The sequence below is a fragment of the Cydia splendana genome, chromosome 26, assembly GCF_910591565.1.
Source record: "Cydia splendana chromosome 26, ilCydSple1.2, whole genome shotgun sequence".
NCBI lineage: Eukaryota > Metazoa > Arthropoda > Insecta > Lepidoptera > Tortricidae > Cydia > Cydia splendana.
In genome coordinates, this window is record NC_085985.1 from 10,671,124 (window position 1) to 10,690,684 (window position 19,561).

The 19,561-nt window shown below is 37.4% G+C and overlaps 1 protein-coding gene across 1 annotated transcript; it reads left to right on the plus strand.

Annotated features, from left to right (window-relative positions):
• The first annotated feature begins 372 nt into the window (after nucleotides 1-372).
• Nucleotides 373-10,208, plus strand: LOC134803240 (uncharacterized). The gene is made up of 5 exons (XM_063775937.1): nucleotides 373-480; nucleotides 954-1,038; nucleotides 1,870-1,978; nucleotides 7,414-7,556; nucleotides 7,646-10,208. Exons 2-5 carry the CDS (start codon nucleotides 963-965, stop codon nucleotides 10,186-10,188), a joined length of 2,871 nt encoding a protein of 956 aa, XP_063632007.1. The 5' UTR covers nucleotides 373-480; nucleotides 954-962; the 3' UTR covers nucleotides 10,189-10,208.
• Nucleotides 10,209-19,561: the final 9,353 nt, after the last annotated feature.

A 19,561-nucleotide genomic window follows, 5' to 3' on the forward strand; every position in this document is an offset into this window, starting at 1 on the left:
ATGACCGTGTGGAAAGGCGTGGTTGAATGACTTGAATGTATTGAAAACGCGACGCGGCATCGCCACTGCTATGAAGTGACGCTGCTCTGCGCTGCGAGCGGCAGCCATTTTGAATTCCTTCCATGTGTGTGGACCGTACAGCAATCAAATATAAACTTTATGCCTGCGCCTTAAAGTCTTCTTTTGATTGTGTTATTCACCCTTTGCTCGGCCGAGTCAGTTGTTTAATGCTAAAACGGCTTATCTCAATACTAGTTTCATAAATGATGTGACATTTTGTGTGAGTGTTGTCTGTCTGTCGTTCTCACACATAGAAGCAGGTCGTTCGCCGTTCAGTTTTACCCTTCGCGTGGTAAGAAGTGAGTGTTCTGTGGCGTTATTTAATGTTTTTAATAAGATTTAAAGGATTTTAGTTAATTTGTTGTAGTTTGGCTTAACGAAAATATTTGGAAAGGTTATGTGTACTTATATGTAGACCAGGTAAGATTATTGTTTACGCATTTTAGTGTTTTTTGCTACTTTTTGTACCATTTTCAAAAGTGTTAGGGGCCTTAGGGCTGTCACTTTGAGAAAATCTGTTATTAAAATAAAAACACCTACTTTTAGGCCTCATTCGCACTTCGCTTTGAATGACACAAATTTATTCATTTATTCACACGATGGCGGTGGCGCTTTAACCTTTTCGACGCCGTGTCAAAAACACAAAAACTGTCACTCAGACGCCACGTCACCGAAGTGTCAAAACTGAAATTGAACTTTATGCATATATGCACGTAGGTCTATGTTGCTTTGTGGTCTGTGACCGATAAATCCGTCTTTGGCGTTGGACCTGCGGTGCGAATATATCGGTCATTGCCGTCCAAAAGCTCTCCAAAAGGTTAAAAGCGCTCGTGCGAATGAGGCCTTAAATATGCACTACATTAGTATTAAGTATGTATTTACATTATAAACAGGTTTAGAAGATGCTTGAATCTGAAGCCGGTACCAGCGGTACCAGGAGTTCGAGCTCTGTAAGAAAGACCAATATGACCACAGCCGGTGAGTTTGAAATTACGCTATTATCACAGACCACAGTATAAGTAGGTAATAGTACTACCGTACAGAAAGGGAACTTCCTACTATAAGTAGTTAATTTTTTTAGCATTAGTAAGCGATCTTGACATAATTATCTTTTAATTGAAAAACGGTTTTTAAAAATCAGTAACTCATGAAAGCAGAAGAATATAAAATAAATGATCGTATTAGATTCATAATTGTTACATATTTGCCGTGGCTTATTTTTAAAACGTGTTTTTCAATTAAAAGACACATCAAGATTATTTACCTTTTTTCTAATGCTAAAAAAACGAATTTTTAGTGGTGCGCGGCGACTACTACTGCTAGACATCAAAACTGGTGTCATGGTGTGGCCGCTTCTTAGCGACTCGCCGAAATCGCGGAGTGAGCCACGCCCGGATATTTTTAACGTAAAATATGACTAAGTATAGTGCAACATAAAATATAAAATTAAACAAAATGGAACTAAAAATTACCACACTAAATTGTTGTCATGTTTAAGCATTTTATGTCAAAAATGTGACAGTTACGTAGGAAGTGGCGCCAGTGGCGGATTTGTAGTCTTCGCCGCCCTAATAGGCTCCAGGCCCTATAGCCACCCTTTTCGCAGCACCCATCATATTGATTATTGACTACATTTTAAGTTATTTCTTGTTATCATCAGCGGATTTTTTGTCACAATTGCCGCCCCTAATTTTTTGCCGCCCTAGGCCCGGGCCTACTGACTGGGCCATAGGGCAAATCCGCCACTGTGGCGCCCTCGATAATTTTCTACAATTTCTTGTCCGACTATAACATAGTATTGTCCCACAGAATCGTGGGGCGGGCCGTCAAAACTCCAATGCTGTGTGCCCGAATGTGTCAACACCGAACAGGGGCAACCCGGAAAGGTGTTTTATGAGTTCCCCAGGGAGCCGTTAAGGTTGGTAATTGACTTATTCCATCTAATTACCAGATTTATTTAACTGGCAATGTACCTATAGTTCATTTTTTTTAGCATTAGAAAGAACTTGAAAGAAGGTAAGCGATCTTGACATGACTTTTAATTGAAAAACGCTTTTTAAAAATCAGTAACTGTTACTTATGAAAGCAGAAGAATACAAATTATCATATTAGTTTCATAATTGTTACATATTTGCGGTAACTTATTTTTAAAATGTGTTTTTCAATTAAAAGAAACATCAAGATTGTTTACTTACCTTATTTCTAATGCTAAAAAAAAACGAACTATATGTAAGTATATATATGTAGGTAGTTATGTAACTATTATGTTTGTATTGTACGGGTCAAATCTTGCAAATTAAATTTGACCCACTTCCCGACTTCAAGGCTCGGAACCGGTTTTTTCTTCATACAAAAAATACCGTTATTATTTCGTTCTTTTTGGTTTATTTTATTTCATTATTAATGGGACAATGGGGTTGGCCGGTGGAAGTGTTTAGCAGATGGCGCCATCATAGCTTGCCTTGTCAATCCCTAGAATTATGTCAAATTTATGTTTTTTTAATACCCTGGATGCCAGCCCTTTAAGCCAAATCTGATAGAAAAAGGGGCAAGCTATGATGGCGCCATCTATGCAAACCTTTGACAGTTGCCAACCCCATTTAATAATACTAAAGGTGGCCACTGACGAGCCTTCCAACAGTCCAAATAGCGTGGCTGCAATCCAAAATCGGACCGTGAAGTCCGTGAATGTCAAAAACGTACAATGTTTAATATTAGGATGCCGTCCATTTAGATGAATCCATTGTAACGGCATCCATCTGGAAGGCTCGTCAGTGGCCTGCTTAGTTGTTACCCAAATACATGATTCAAATCCTACGTAAGCATAAAATAATTAAAAATATGTATTGGCCTATTTCGGGTTTTTCAATAAAACCGGTTCCGAGCCTTGCCCGACTTACAAAGTACAATGTAAGTCGGGTGACAATGCAATATTATGGTACCATCGAGCTGATCTGATGACGGAGACAGGAGGTGGCCATAGGAACTCTGTGATAAAACAACGCAACCTAATTGTAATTATTTTAAATTGTCTCGATGAGTATTAGTTGTCTGTGGAAAGAAACGTACAGTTAGCAATAAAAACTTCTACCAAAAATTAAATTTTTGCCAAAAACTTATTTAATTTTTAACAAGCAGAAACGTCTGCGAACGATTAGCGATAGCGATTTGCTGGCTATGGATATGAGGTCTTGGTGGCTCAGATGGCAGAGCGCTGGAGTATCGATCCAGCGGCCGTGAGTTCAAGTCTCACCGAAGGCAGTAATTTTTCCACTTTTAAATTTATTCCATCTACTTACATAATAATGATCGAATGCAAGAGTGATAGTTAGACCAAGATAAGTCTGCAGTGATTTTGATAGTACAGACCAGACTGCGCATGTGTTATTTAAACGTCATCATTTCATAGAAATTTGCCGTTTAAAATAACACTTGCACAGTCTGGGCCATCAAAATCACTGCCAACTTAGTTCGTTTTTTTAGCATTAGAAATAAGGTAACCAATCTTGATGCGTCTTTTAATTGAAAAACACATTTTAAAAATAAGTTACGGCAAATATGTAACAATTATGAATCTAATACGATCATTTATATTCTTCTGCTTTCATAAGTAATAGTTATTGATTTTTAAAAAGCGTTTTTCAATTAAAACACATGTCAAGATCGCTTACCTTTCTTTCAAGTTTTTTCTAATGCTAAAAAAAACGAACTATAGCTTGGAGGTAGTACATAGGTAAGTACGAATACATACATACATTACGGAGGGCGTTCTGCCAGCGTTAATTAAAAAGTGACGTTTTTCGGTAAAAGAAATGTGACTTTACACACTGATAGATCGGTATCGTATCGCTGTGACATCTTATAAGCATTGTTCGATATTGGGCCATGTGCGTCATATTGCGCAGTTCGCAAATATTGACGGAGGCTGAAGGTAAATGTTGACCTTGAGTCGGAGCCCGACCTTGACGCGCCCTTCGCCTCCGGATTTGCGGGATACTGGGTTATAATAACTGATAAAATCGAAGTTCGCAAATAGCGGGTTTCTTTCTCTGTCACTCTAATTACGCCTTCTTTGGAATAAAAGAGAAAAATACCCGTAATTTACGAATTTCGTCGCGATCGCCCCTCTGACTCCCCGACGTAGCAATATATATGTCGTAGGCCGATCGTACGTTCAGGCAGATCGTAATGTTCTTGTGTAATGTTTTGACGATAGTCACATTAAACCAATACATAGGTAGGATAGGTTCGTTAGGTTGCTTCTGCTTCAGATGCCCGAAGGGCAAACTGCCCAGAAATAGGAGCGGGGCTCCGTCGACTCAGGGAACGAGTCAAAGATTTTCACGTTTCACGATATGCCTAGGAATTTCACGATATGCCTGATCTTACGATCGGCCGCCGACATATACAGTGTGAGTCTTTTTAATGTGCACATCGGAAAATCCGAGAAACTACGACAAATTTTATCGACGTAAAAAAGGTAAAAAATTTTTTTATTGCTCTTAGATTTTTTTTATGATTTTTTAAAGTTTTTTTTTCGCAATTCCATACTACATGTAAATAAAACGTAACTGCTCTTAAACTACATGGCCTATCGACACGAAACAAAAACAATAATGATCAAGGATAACAGGCTAAGGACATAAAATAATAATTCAAAAAAAAAAATTCACCCTCAATTTATTATTACATGATTTTTACGGAAATTTTGTTTATTTTTCCTACTTTTTTTTAGAAAATGTAAGTTATCTCAATAAAATGTCCCATTTATCTAACATTTTTATTAATTCACGTTATTCTACACCGTATTAGCTTTCAAACAGTAAAATTACCACGTTTATGACTTAGATAAAACATTTGTTATCCGCGGTCAAACAATGGCCTTACCAAGTGCGTAATGGGCGCGTGCAACAAAGGTGCAAGTATAGTATTGGCGCTGTACCTAAAAACACCACAGGGTTTTGAGATAAGGCTAAGACTACATAAGGGTAGGCTAAGGCTAATCTACTGACAGTCGCTCTGAAGTTTTCACCGCTGCTACTACTCTTTTCCTACTCTTTGCCGTTTTCATTCATTCGTGTCGTAATTACGTACGGGTGTTTTCGAGTGCTCTTACGATGCCGCGTTTAAGTGAGATTCCTGCGAGACACATATCCGACATCCATTTTTATTATGGAATTGCTAGAAGAGCACGCGTGCGTGCACGCGTTACATTGGTGCATTTCCAAACCGGATACCGGTGCCGTCTGAACGCAACTTCCAAGAAATCCACAGAAAATTGGCCCGCATTGGTCTCAGAAACGGCAGAGATCGCTGCGAGCCGCAACAAATCATCGATGTCGCTGTCGAAGAAGCAGTACTAAATGCTTTATTCGCAAATCCGAGCATTAGTACTAGGCGTCTGGCCCTGCAATTCGGATTATCACAGAAATCGGTGTGGCGGATTTTAAGAAAAGAAGGTTTGCATCCTTACCATTACCGAAGAGTGCAACATCTTCATGACGACGTAGACTGGCTGGCTGTGGCTGGATCCTGGCTAAAATAAGGGAAAATCCTGAATTCATGAGAACAATACTGTGGATGGATGAAGCTACATTTACGAGAGACGGCATTACAAATTATCGTAATTTGCACCGATGGTGTCCCAAGGGCGAGAATCCAAAATTAAAACGACCCTCTGGTTTTCAAGTGAGGTTCTCAGTTAATGTTTGGGCGGCTCTCATTGACGACATTTTGGTTGGGCCAATTAATACTGCCGAGAATCTTGAACGGAGCAAGATTTTTAGAACTCTTAAGGGATGATTTGCCGGACCTGCTGGAAGACGTGCCACTCGCATTACGCCGAAGGATGTTTCTGCAGATGGATGGTTGCCCTGCCCATTACGCGCTAGATGTAAGGGCATTCTTGAACAATACCTATCCTCATCAATGGATTGGTCGGCAAGGGCCTGTAGGTTGGCCGCCACGGTCGCCCGATATGACGCCCCTTGATTACTTTTTGTGGGGCACGATGAAACAGCGCGTCTACAGCACCCCTATTCAAAATGAGGTGGATTTACAAGAACGCATTATGAACTGTGCGAACGACATTAAAAATGATCCCGCAATGATACGGAGAGCTACACATCAGATTTCAAAACGGGCGTCTTTGTGTCTTCAACAACGTGGTGGCCATTTTGAAAACTTGATGTAATTTATTAAAATTTGCAATTAAAATTTGATTTATGTTACAATGTCTTGTATTTTAATAAACCAAAAAAAACTTGACACTTTCAAACCCTCGGTAGCATTTACAGTAACTGTCAGATTACGGTCTCTACCTGCGCCTTTGTTGCACGCGCCCATTGCGCACTTGGTAAGGCCATTGTTTGACCGCTGATAACAAATGTTTTATCTAAGTCATAAACGTGGTAATTTTACTGTTAGAAAGCTAATACGGTGTAGAATAACGTGAATTAATAAAAATGTTAGATAAATGGGACATTTTATTGAGATAACTTACATTTTCTAAAAAAAAGTAGGAAAAATAAACAAAATTTCCGTAAAAATCTTGTAATAATAAATTGAGGGAGATTTTTTTTTTAGAATTATTATCTTATGTCCTTAGCCTGTTATCCTTGATCATTATTGTTTTTGTTTCGTGTCGATAGGCCATGTAGTTTAAGAGCCGTTACGTTTTATTTACATGTAGTATGGAATTGCGAAAAAAAACCTTGAAAAAATCATAAAAAAATTGTAAGGGCAAAAAAAAATTTTTTAACCTTTTTTTCCTCGATAAAATTTGTCGTAGTTTCTCGGATTTTCCGATGTGCACATTAAAAAGACTCACACTGTATATGCAGTGAGCACAACTTACGTAAGGGTGGTATTCGTGCTATCATCTTAGGGGCCACTCTATATTTTAAAATCAATAATTTAAAATCGCACACACGCGCACCCACCACCCAGCCGATTTTATTTTCTCTAGCCTCCTTAAGGCCCAGCCATACAAATGAAAAACCCGAAACTTGCCAGTGAAGTTTGAACCTATAGTACAGGGAATAGAGTTGATTTATTTGTTTGAAAATTTTGCGAAACAAAAGAAATGCGACTCTGTTCCAATTGAATATGGTTTCATCGAACTGAAGAAGTGCTATAGGTAGGACCGTGGGCCTTAGGAGGCTAGATAAAACTACGATAATATTTGTGGATAGATAGTTATTCCCTATTCTTTACTATAATAAGCGCAACACACTACTTGTTTTCTTTGGTGGTGCGATAATAGTTTACTTACTTACGTACATACACTTTATATTCCTTTTTTTTTTGTATTTTAGCGTCCTAAGTATTTTAAAATTGGTGGCTCTCCTACAGGCGCACAAAATGGCTACATCTGATCAACCGTCCTGACATGGAGCCGACAGCTAAAGACCGGGTCTGTTCAGACCACTTCTCCCCTAACCAGTACACCGTCAAGAGAGCGTTGAGGGGGGACGCACTTCCCACCATCGAGAAGCGTAAGTATCTCTATCTTGTCTATATTATTCTTGAAGAATAAAAGCTGTAGATATTTCTATTCATTATTAATCACAATCCATACCCCCAGAGCCAACGTCAACGCTTCAACTGAAAAGGAAACCAGAAGATACGAACATACAAACCTATAGCAAACAACCCCGCTTAGACATACAATCCAACATAGTCACAACTGAAACAATACAAATCAAAATAGAACCTGAAGAACCGACTACAGACTTAATAGTCAAAGATGAACCAATGATAGAAGAATATTTAGAAACCCAATATCGAGACAATGATCCTCTAGCTATCGCTGAACCAATGAACGAAGACTTAATCAACATCAAAAAAGAACCAATAGAACCTTTACACATAGAAACCCAATGTAGAGACGTAGATCATCTAGCTATCAAACCTGAGCCCGGAGTACACACAACATCAACTCAAACGTTGTCTCGTAAAAAGATGTACTTAAACGTTGCTTGTGTTACTGGTACCGAACATATATATATAGCGCAAGGAATCAATGAACAAAAGACAACCAAATTAGCTCAAACGCAAACCACGGCACCTCTTATAGCGGTCTTCACAGACCCAATAAAGAAGAAGATGAAGGCAGAAATCAGAGAAGCGAACAGAAAGACTAAGTTGTTGAGCAACGCTTCAATGGACAAGAGTAGATTCATGCAATGTTGCGACGGTTATCTAAACGAGAAGATCGCTCATATTGTAAAGACACACTCACATATACAAGAAAAATTTAAAGGGAACCGATACGGAACTGATTTCAAAGTGTTTGCTCTGAATTTGTGTCTAAGCAATACGGAATCTTACAAGTTTGTTGAGAAGATCTTCAATTTGCCATCCAAGACCACGCTGAAACGATTACAAATGCCGGCCAGAACTGGAACCAATCCAAACTTGATGGAATACTTGAAAGTAAAAGTGAGTAAGATGTCAGAGAAGGAGAAGTTGTGTGCTTTATGCTTTGATGTGATGAGAGTTAGCAAGAATCTGTGGTACGAAGTGAACAATGACTTTTTATGTGGGATGCAAGAGATCGATCAAGTTTTAGGGCCTGAGCCGGCTGAATATGCAGGTGTGCTGATGATTAGAGGTTTATATTCGAAGTGGACGCAGCCTGTTTCATTCTCATTCATGACGGAGAAACGCCGGTATCCGGAGCTGAAGGAATGGATGCACAACGTCATGGGAATAATGTTTGATATAGGACTGGACATCAAAGCTCTAGTAGTCGATTTAGAGAATGAATTCATGGATGTTTCTTTACCAGACGGTGAACACTATTTCGAAATGGATGAGAGAAAAATCTACCACTTTTATGACGTGAGGCACCTCTTTAAGAGTGCTAGAGACGCGCTAATGAAAAGTAACTTCCACATAGGGTCAAAAGTTGCTAAATGGAGTCATATATTAAAGATTTATGACAAAGACAGCGATCATGACTTAAGTCTGATGCCTAAAATCACGGATGAACATGTAAGACCCTCTGGAGATGCGATAAATGATGTCAATTTGGCAATTCAAATATTTAGCAATAGTGTCGCCGCTGCGATGAATTTGCATGTTATTTCTAACATGGCCAACCAAAATATAAAAGATACAGTAGAATTTGTAGCCAACATGAGCAGCATTTCCGACATATTAGCTTCAAAGTCACTGGCAAATGCTTATAAAGGAACGGATCGGCAGAATAAAATATTGTCTGATGTTTTAGAATATCTTCAAGACTTAAATCTGAAAGATAAGCGTGGGAATGCAATTGAAGCTCAATTCGTTGATGGACTTAAAGTGAATATAAAATCAGCATTTTCTCTATTCGAAGATTTAAAGAAGGAAAACGTTCAGTACCTTCACACGAAGGTTTTAAGCAAGGACTGCTTGGAAGTGTATTTCGATGAATGTCGCCGCCTAGGAGGTAACTGTTGCGAAAAACCAACACCCATCATGTTCGCTCGATCCTTCCGTCGCCTATTTCTAGTAAATTTAGTACACAAAGATGGCGACAGCGAAGACTTGAAAACAACGTTGTACAAGATAAGCGAATACATGAAAGCGGACACTGAAAAGAAAGATGAAATGGAAGGCGATCAATTGAAACGAATATTAGGTGCCGGAGTCAGTGATATTAAAATCCAATGGCCGTCAACTGAATATATAGCTGGATATCTAATTTGGAAGTGTCTAGAAAAGCATCCTTGTGAGAAATTTATAGAAAAACTGAGCGCACATTATGATATCCCTGTTGAAGAAAATGCGGAGACGCTGCTTGAAAATTTTCGAAAGTATAATGCAGATAACGTAATTAGTATCCATCTACTCAAGCCTCCTGGTTACCTGGTAGATTTTGTAGACCTAATGGATCAGAAATACTGCGAATATTTCGCTAAACAGGACAAAGATCCCATGAACTTCGCTTGGAACACATATAAATTTATGGAGGACGATACTTTTGAATTGCCGTGTGAATGTTTTCCTTTGAAGTTTATTAAGATTTTGTTCATACGGATAAAGATTGAACATTCTATTCGAGAGCATAATAAATATAGCAAGAATCCCCGCAAACCAAGACATCTGCAGAAGAAACAAGTTAATAAGAAGAGTAAATAAATTAAATTATGTAATATCCTATTAGAGGTATGTTATGTTAAAAAATGTTTTAATAACAATATGCTGCTAAACAATAAAAAGCCTTAAAATAGAGGATACAAACTAATATCCTTATTTACTGGTTTTTTATTCCTAAGGATCCTAACTGGACACAGTAAGTACACAGTTTAGCAAAAAGGATCTATTCACCAAACTGTGAGGGGGGGCTCTACAGCGCACAGAACCACGTATTTTCGACTTAAGTACTTACATAGATTGTTTACGACTCCTGGTTCCGCCTTAATTAAAATTGGAACTCATAATTAGAGAAACGAAATAATGCTCAAATCGACTTCGAAATTTCGAATCGACAAAACGGGAACTAGGGGCTATTCATAAATTACGCCATTTCAAATTAGGGGGGGGGGTCTGGACATCGGATGACGGTAGCATGAAGTAGAAGGAAATGGGGTCATTTGAAGCATGATTTTTGGATGATTATAGGGGGGGGAGGTCCAAAATCGTCAAAAATCGATGACGTAATTTATGGACAGCCCCCTATCAGAAAATTTTAAGAAAAAAAAATATGGTTGTCTCTATAGTTCGTTTTTTTTGCATTAGAAAGAACTCGACAGAAGCAAGCGTGCAGTTTTTATCAGGCTCTTTAATTGTTAATAATTATTGAATTATCTAATGTAGCATGGTCAATACATATGTGACGTTCCACGGGAAAAGGTACCTTATGAGGGTTTCTAGTTTCGGAGATATGAAATGTTTTGTAAAGAGGTGAAAAAATGCTCAATTTTTTTTTATTGTGTGATCTGAAACCTTAATGCGTAACGTTTGTTTACCTGTTTTTATTTTTGTTATAAGTTAGTTATAAGCCTAGTAATGTCGTCTCAGAGTTTAGTAGAAAAGGTACCTTATGGAAAAAAGAATGAAAATTCCCAAAAAAACTAGTCAATACGGGAAAAGAAGTTTGGTAGAGAACTGTATTAGCATTCTGCAAAACTAATTTGATAATTTCAGTTCTGGTTGGGGCGCCTCGCAAATACTATAACCGTACATCGACCGACATCACAAATCCAAGTAGCCTGCTATTATACCAAAGTTACACTCGTCAAGTCTTTCTTAACTAGAATAATCTTCATTTGGTTTGGTCGCATGCAGTAAATCAGCCATTGGTTGGTGCTGAAAAATGCCAATACCCGACGCATTACCTTATGGAATATCTGAGGTCATTGAACCTCAATGCCGCTTATCTTCAATAGCAACCGAAATATATTATTGATAAGAAATAGACGATTTATACCATCTGAACCCCAAAATATTATTAGTTTATCCTAACTGTTCCATCATCATCATGCCTCATCATGTAACTTAATCACAAGGTACCTTTTCATTACATACAAATGATTGGTCTTTTTTAAGATTATTATGACGAAGAACTAATTAAATTTGGGGCAGTTTAATGTAAATTAATATTTTCTATTCATAAAAGATAAACTGTAATATGATTGATATTTTGTAGTGATGTATTATTAGATTTATTTCCATAAGGTACCTTTTCGTAAATGTATGGAGCAAATACTGTTATTGTTATGTAAGTTTAAAGTGGCATAAGGGGTTAAATATAGTATTTAGTTGGGGTTTTAGGATTTATTTCATTTGAATGACATAATTTCTTTCATATGTGCTCAGAAAAATTGATTGTGTGTCACATTAAAAGTAAAAATATTCAATTTTGTGATTTTATATGAAAAAGTCAGAAAATACATTTTCACCTCTAAATCGGTATTGTTTTTTGCTTAAACTGTCTGTCAGTGTCGTTTTCTAATAGATAAAATTTAAATCTTGAGAGCTCATTGCAATCAATCGTGAAAATTAAATAAAACTTTAATTTCAAGAGATTGGTTAGTATACACATAAATCAGTCGATATCAAAAGTTTCTATTTGCATTACAGAACAAGTCGCAATATTTTTTTAATCTCAGATATATAAGGTATTATTATTTGTAGTCAACTATGTAACTTACTTCAGGAACATAGTTTTTTAGGCGGCTAAACTTAAAACTTCTCTATCGTAAAGTTGCTCATTTCACAACATTATTTTCAAAAAATCATATCTCTGTAACTACGCAACCTAGAAGGTTGATCTTTTGTGTTATCGATAGCTTATTTATTGTAGATTATTGGGGTATGCATAACTCCATACCCGCCATAAGGTACCTTTGACCGTGGGACGTCACATATAATTTACTTCAAATTATTACCGCTAAAAGTGCCGGATTTGGAACCAGAAGTTCTTTCTAATGCTAAAAAAAATGAACTATAAAGTCGTTTTTTTTTTATTTAGACGTACGATAATTTTGCAATAAGAAAACGTGGTCGTAACGTTATCATGGAGATCTGTCCACAACGTTACCATGGAGATTTGTCCACAACATGACACTTTTTCGTGCATGCTACCGATGTTCATCGATTTATAAGACGTTATCACGTCAAAAGTAAAATTTATTAGGTAGAGAAAACTCTATCCATGGGGCCCCATACATTCCACGACTCTTCTCTTTCCGAACAGACTCTACGCTTTTGTTTGTTTTTTGCTAAATACACACTAGATATAAAATGACGCTAAATTGCCTAAGGTTAGTTTCAAGACCTGAAACTCGTTTTTATTAACTAGAAAGACCTATAAGCGCTACAGAATATATACACATGAAACCTTTTGGTAGTGAATTTATCGAGGCGACCGGTTCAGTCCAAATTTAGAATGATCAATATAAACAGCGACGTTGCCAGCTCGCCTTTCAAAACAGCTCTCTACTTACAAGTGTTTACATGATACAACGTATTTACATAAAATAAAAATATTGAAACACAACCTTATTGCAAACTTATAAAGCTCAAATTTGAATAGTCGTTGGGATTGCTTAATCTTTTCTAGAATGTTGGTACGATGTAAACAAGTTAATTAGTCATTGGATTTGTGACTTTATTGTTCAAGAAATAAGATATGAAATAAAAGTGGTTTTGATTCGAATTTTAAATATGGCGTGACATATCGTAAGTGGGAATCGTGAAAACACTCACGTAGCGAAATGTGTTCGTCTTACAAATCTTTTGATGCTGTTATTCAACGCGTTACTGTGAATGAAAATTTTGTAATATTGTACCTTGTACCTACACCCAGTACCGTCTTTACCATAAGGGCACATGGGGCCCGTGCCCAGGGCCCCCATCCTCAGGGGGCCCCGGAGGACACAGTAACAGTATATTTGATTATGATTACCCATAATAAATAGAAGATCATAGTAGAAAAATGTTAGTTTAATTAGCTTTCTTTACTTTCCAAAAGGGCCCCAAATTCTTAAGTGCCCAGGGCCCCAGCATAGTTTAAGACGGCCCGATGGTTACAGTGAATGAAAATTTTGTAATATTGTACCTTGTACCTACCTACAGGTTAGTGAGACCCCTCTTAATTGTCCCGCAATGTAAACTAGCAAAGTCTAGAAAGTCACTCGCTGTTGTTGGGGCAAAATTGTACAACTCGCTTCCTGCTGAAATAATTGAATCATGCGATACAACATTCGATAAGAAACTCAGAGCACTTTTAACTGAACTGGCGTGTTATGCCGTCGACGACTTTGTCAGTAGGGCTGCCAACCCAACCACATAAAAAAAGCAGATAGGTACGTACCTATATTTGTAAAATGTATATAAATTAATTAATTTGTAATAATTTAATTTAATTTAATTATTTATTCTATTGTAAAATTGACCTGTAAAATACTAAATTTTATTAATAAATATCTGAATCTGAATCTGAATCTGAGACGGTTGAACTTGGGTTGAACGCAAACTTAAATTTGTATAAATAAAAAAACCTAAAAATCTGTGAGGTAACGAAAATAAGCTGAATTTGTAAACTGTCGAATGGCCGAGAAGTTTTTAAAATGTTTAAGGCGAGGGTAGCGGTGGGTAAATTATAAGGAAACAGAATAGTACATTTCGATGCTAGTGCGGAAGGTATGTCATTACTTCACGAGTACCGAGATATCTTGCCACGAGCCGCAGGCGAGTGGCAAGACTCGGGACGAGTGAAGAATGACATTTCCGCACGTGTATCGAACGACGTTTTTTAATACAGTTGCGAAAAAATAAGTAAAACATTGTTAATCGTACACTAAACAAAAGTGGTAACAGTGACAGCTCGCTTAGACGTCGTCTTTAAGTATATTATATCTATGGGCGTTTGGCAGCTATTCCGTTCCATTCAGACAACTTATTAAGAACGGAATTTTCAATATTAAATATTAAAAAATAAACGTGTTATAATGATGAAGAGGTAAGTATTAAAATATGAAATATGTATATTTTTCACATTCTTACATTAACAGTAGGTTTTTATGCTGATTACGACGTTTAAAGGAAACTAATATTAACACTCATCAATAAGTAGTCGTGAATTGGAACAAGTATAAATTAAAAAAAATTGGAAATGTAAAAAGCACTAGTTCGAGATAACCAACTTTCCGCACGCTAAACAGCTACGTAAAGTAGCACTTTTTGAGCAACTGTATTAAAAAAAATAGAGTAGGTATATAGGTACCTAATTTTATACACGTGGTGTAAGAAATGTACGGAGGTACAGGTACCTGGGTACCTATACCTATATTGATACCCTTTATAGGGTGCCATGTGATTCTATGTTTTTATTTACCAACTATATACCATGGTTTGCAAATAAACGATTTCTATTTCTATTTCTGATATTGACAATCTAAGCTTAGCAGTAAATTTGTTTTAGTTTAAGTCATGAATGAATATAATTTTTATCGTTACTATTTATTAACGAACAAGTATAATAAAGTTAATAATATAACTTTACACCGTTTTTACCGTTATTCAAGTAAAACGCATTGAAACACCATTTTGAGGTTATAAACCGAATGCATGCAAGTTATATTAAATGACTCATAAATTACTATTTTTTATTATTTCGATATCATTTAAGGATATAAATAAAGACAAGAAAATTATTTTAAAAATATAATAGGTATTATTAAATTTCTAATTACTAGCAGTAATTTAGTAATTTTGCTTCACAGTTCCGCAAGATTTGTATAGAGGGCACTGATTTCAATACATGCAGCATAGATCAAATGAATGTTTAGACGCGTTACTATGTTTTGTTATATTTTTAATATTTACATTTGTTACATAGGTTTTCAAATGGCAGTTGTTTCTTAATAAAAATACTGGTGTTGTGTCACATTTTAACGTAGTTCCGTTATTGAAGGAATATAGTCTTTCGATTTGTAGCTAGCCTCGAGCGCTAATCCTTTGTCTATTGTTAAGTAAACCCTCTTGCTACCACCTGCATAAAAAATAGTTCGGTCACTTTAACCGGTTATTGAATTACAACTAGCTCCTATGGAAATTGCAATAAATAAAAAAAATGGAAAAGTATTTTGCGAGGCTGTGTTTGGTCCCTTCGACCACAGCTAACGCTACAGAACCAGTCCAAAATCTATCATGGAGATGCGTAATAAAGGCGCGTTATCGGAGAGCGCCCCTACACTGGTTTATTTGAGCGTTGGACTAGCCCGCGCTCAGGTGCCAATTAGAATAATTAAGACCCTTTTTGCAGGTAAGTAGCACGTGCAGTTTTACTTAGCAATAGACAAAGGATTAAGGCCTGTGCACACCGGCTTGCGCGTGCGTGACGTGCACGTGCGCGTGCGCTTAAATGTTGGAGCCGCACACGCACACGTCACGCAAGCGGTGTGCCGTCTCTCATAAGGATCTATATATTACAACGCTGCACGCGCACGTCACGCACACGCAGCCGGTGTGCACAGTCCTTCAGCTGTCGGGGCCAGCTACAAATCGAAAGACTATAACTGGTAACGTAAGTTAAGTAAGTCACTCTTTACTACTACTTACTTTTTTTCTCTTTTTTATATTGACAAAATGTAACTTGTAAGGTTAGCTAGTAGCTACTCTATTCGTAATATTATGTAGGGTGGGGCTGCCACTGCCATCAATATTTATTTTCGGAAAACTCTAGAGTCTTGAGAACGAACATACAATTAGATGATGTGTACACTGTACAGTCGGTGTAGATACTGTAGGTAGATAAAAAAACCGGGCAAGTGCGAGTCGGACTCGCGCACGAAGGGTTCCGTACCATAATGCAAAAAAAACGAAAAAAAAAAAGCAAAAAAAAAAACGGTCACCCATCCAAGTACTGACCACTCCCGACGTTGCTTAACTTTGGTCAAAAATCACGTTTTTTGTATGGGAGCCCCATTTAAATCTTTATTTTATTCTGTTTTTAGTATTTGTTGTTATAGCGGCAACAGAAATACATCATCTGTGAAGATTTCAACTGTCTAGCTATCACGGTTCGTGAGATACAGCCTGGTGACAGACAGACAGACGGACGGACGGACGGACGGACGGACGGACAGCGAAGTCTTAGTAATAGGGTCCCGTTTTACCCTTTGGGTACGGAACCCTAAAAAATGGTTGTCTGTAAAGTCGGTTTACGGACGATAATTTTGCGTGATAACGTCATGTCATAAGAAAACATTGATGAAAAATTGCATACTTTGGCCGTGACTTTACCATGGAGATCTGTCCACAACGTGACACTTTTTCGTGCATGCTACCGGTGTTCATCGATTTATAAGACGTTATCACGTCAAAAACGTTTTACACCAGTATGAACTACGTACGAACCGATAATTGGCAGGAAAAGGCGCAGGATCGGTAAAAGTGGCGTGCTCTCGTTTCGGAGGCCAAGATCCTCTTTTGATCGCTGAGCCATATTAGTTAGTTAGTTAGTTATGAACTACTTACCCCCATCTTCCTCAAGAAACACTTCTTTCTCTTCCCCCTCCCCCTCCCCCTCCATCTCGGCGTATAGGTGCTCGTGGACCCGTCGGAGATGCGTCTTCAGATTGGCGGTGGTAGTCTTGTATGAGATGGTGCGCTGACACTCGTTGCAGCTCGCGATTTTCTTCTCATTGTCGAACACCTGTGGCAATGGGGAGACACTCCTGACTTCGTGCAAACTCGGCTCCATTCGGCTCAGCATTGCTTTGAGCAATTATTAGGGTTGGCACAACTTGACGTCCCTTTGCGTGCACGACCACAGATAAGATAATTACTTGAATTTTGACAACCCTAGTCGAAAGGGATATTGCCATAAGTTAGAAAGGGATATCATGATTCGACCCTGAACCGCTGTCAAACTTCGGTTTTGTAGGAAGTGTCATTTCTGTACGGTAGTACTATTACTTATTCTGTGACTAGCATCAGATGGATCGTACCCTTGTTTATCGCCATCGTTTCAAGACAATTTTGTTGATAAAGAAACGAAACGCAACGACAGCCAGCTCAGCATCAAATCGTTTCTTTATTTACTACATATTAACTTTTAAACGTCAATTTCTTGTTAGAAAATGTACAATAGAAAGTACCTTACCTCAAAATATTCCCATACAGAGGACCTATTCTTCCTAATTTTCGTAAGCCTCCCCGGTGTCTCAGTTACCGGAATACTCATAAACACATCGTTATGCTTATGCTTTAAATGATTTTTGAGGTTATGCGAAGTCGACTTATAATTAAACATGTTATGACACAATTTACATTCAGCCTCCTTATTCTCGTCGTCAACTTTATCAAAGTATTCCCAAATCATATTCTTCCCGCGTCTACCGGAGTCACTCATTTTCGTTAAATAACTGGTTAAATTAACGATAATAACGAGAAACGCGTTGACGCCAAGATGGCCGCCCGGGCACTGACTGCGCGCGGCTGGGATTCGTAACGCATGATTCTAAAAAGGCTTAAGTGCTGATTGAGAATAAGGAAAAAACTACTGTAAATCGTGGGCAATAAGGTTTAGAATTGGTGCAAAAAATTAAGTGTTAGGACTTTTTTCGCTCAAGTTTATTTAATAAAACGGATTTTATGTAGTAAAAAGTTCGAAGTATGGTGGTATGGATGCAATAGTTATAGTTCGTTTTTTTAGCATTAGAAAGAACTTGAAAAAAGGTAAGCGATCTTGACGTCTTTTAATTGAAAAACGCTTTTTTTTAATCAGTAACTATTACTTATGAAAGCAGAAGAATATAAATGGTCGTATTAGATTCATAATTGTTACATATTTGCCGTGACTTATTTTTAAAACGTGATTTTCAATAAAAAGACACATCAAGATTGTTTACCTTATTTCTAATGCTAAAAAAAACGAACTATAGTGAAGTAATAAATTATAATTATAGTTGGTCTAACTAATTTGTCAGTCAGTAAGAACCAGGAAAACTATACTCATCCTTTTCTTTTGGGTGCTAGTACTAGTGTAAGACAAAGATAGTATGATTTTCTCTGTCTATGATTAAAATGAGACAGTCCTTTGACAAATTTAGTTTCACTCCGTTTCATAATTCTTACTACTACTTATTATAAATGCGAATGTATTTTTATGTCTGTCTGTCCCTCTACACACCGCTGAACCGATTTAGGTGAAATTTGGTATGGCATGGAGATAGTTTGAGGCCTGAGAGGAAGGACATAGGACAGTTTTTATCAATCATACCGTTTTTATCAATCACTCAGTGATAAGTGGAGTTCATCACCAACATCATCTCTCATTTCCACTTAGGTAAATACACTGAAATATGAAACCTATGGAAGTGAAACGTCAACGAATAATGCGTGCCACTGTGACGTCATCTTAGAACTAAACATGGCGGTTTTAGTGCTGCCCAGAAGATTTTTACTGTTACTAGGTTTTATCGATACATCGATACCTTTTTAACGTTCTCGGCTCATTTTATTTAAAATACTAAGTATGTATTATTTGTGGAGTTTATGTTTTAATAGGAAGTGAGTAAATAAATAAAAATTCTTTATTAGTATATTGTTATGTGAAAAGATACTTTGATTTAGTAAGATGTGTGGAGTCTAGGACAATTTCGTGCTTCAAATTTGACAGGTAAACGAGATGACGCTGTACTACTCAATACATATTGCGATTTTTGCGGTAACACTGATTTTCAAAAGTTGACGTTTGACAACTTAGTGACCGCAAAACACATGGCGCAGTACAGCGCCATGTTTTGGATGTCAGAATAAGTGTGCGTGTTTTTCTTGGACTTTACCTCTCTATTACAATCAATTTTGTTGTGTTGCTAACCCTGAAGTCTGTAACACACTACCGCACTGCACCTCGACCTTGGTGCGCCGTATCTATAAGTGAGAGCGATACAAAATTCAAGCTTATTAAGCGACGGGTGAAAAAAAACAAAACACCTTCAGAACATTTTTTTATTACAAAAATAAGGAATGACTTCCGCTCTTCAACTTCTTCAACATT

Bases quoted from the DNA above. Each gene is read 5' to 3' on its own strand.
- LOC134803240 (XM_063775937.1), top strand. From the start codon at position 963: ATGCTTGAATCTGAAGCCGGTACCAGCGGTACCAGGAGTTCGAGCTCT. The intron at 1,039-1,869 runs GTGAGTTTGAAA...ATTGTCCCACAG, and splicing joins GACCAATATGACCACAGCCG to AATCGTGGGGCGGGCCGTCA. The intron at 1,979-7,413 runs GTTGGTAATTGA...GCTCTCCTACAG, and splicing joins TTCCCCAGGGAGCCGTTAAG to GCGCACAAAATGGCTACATC.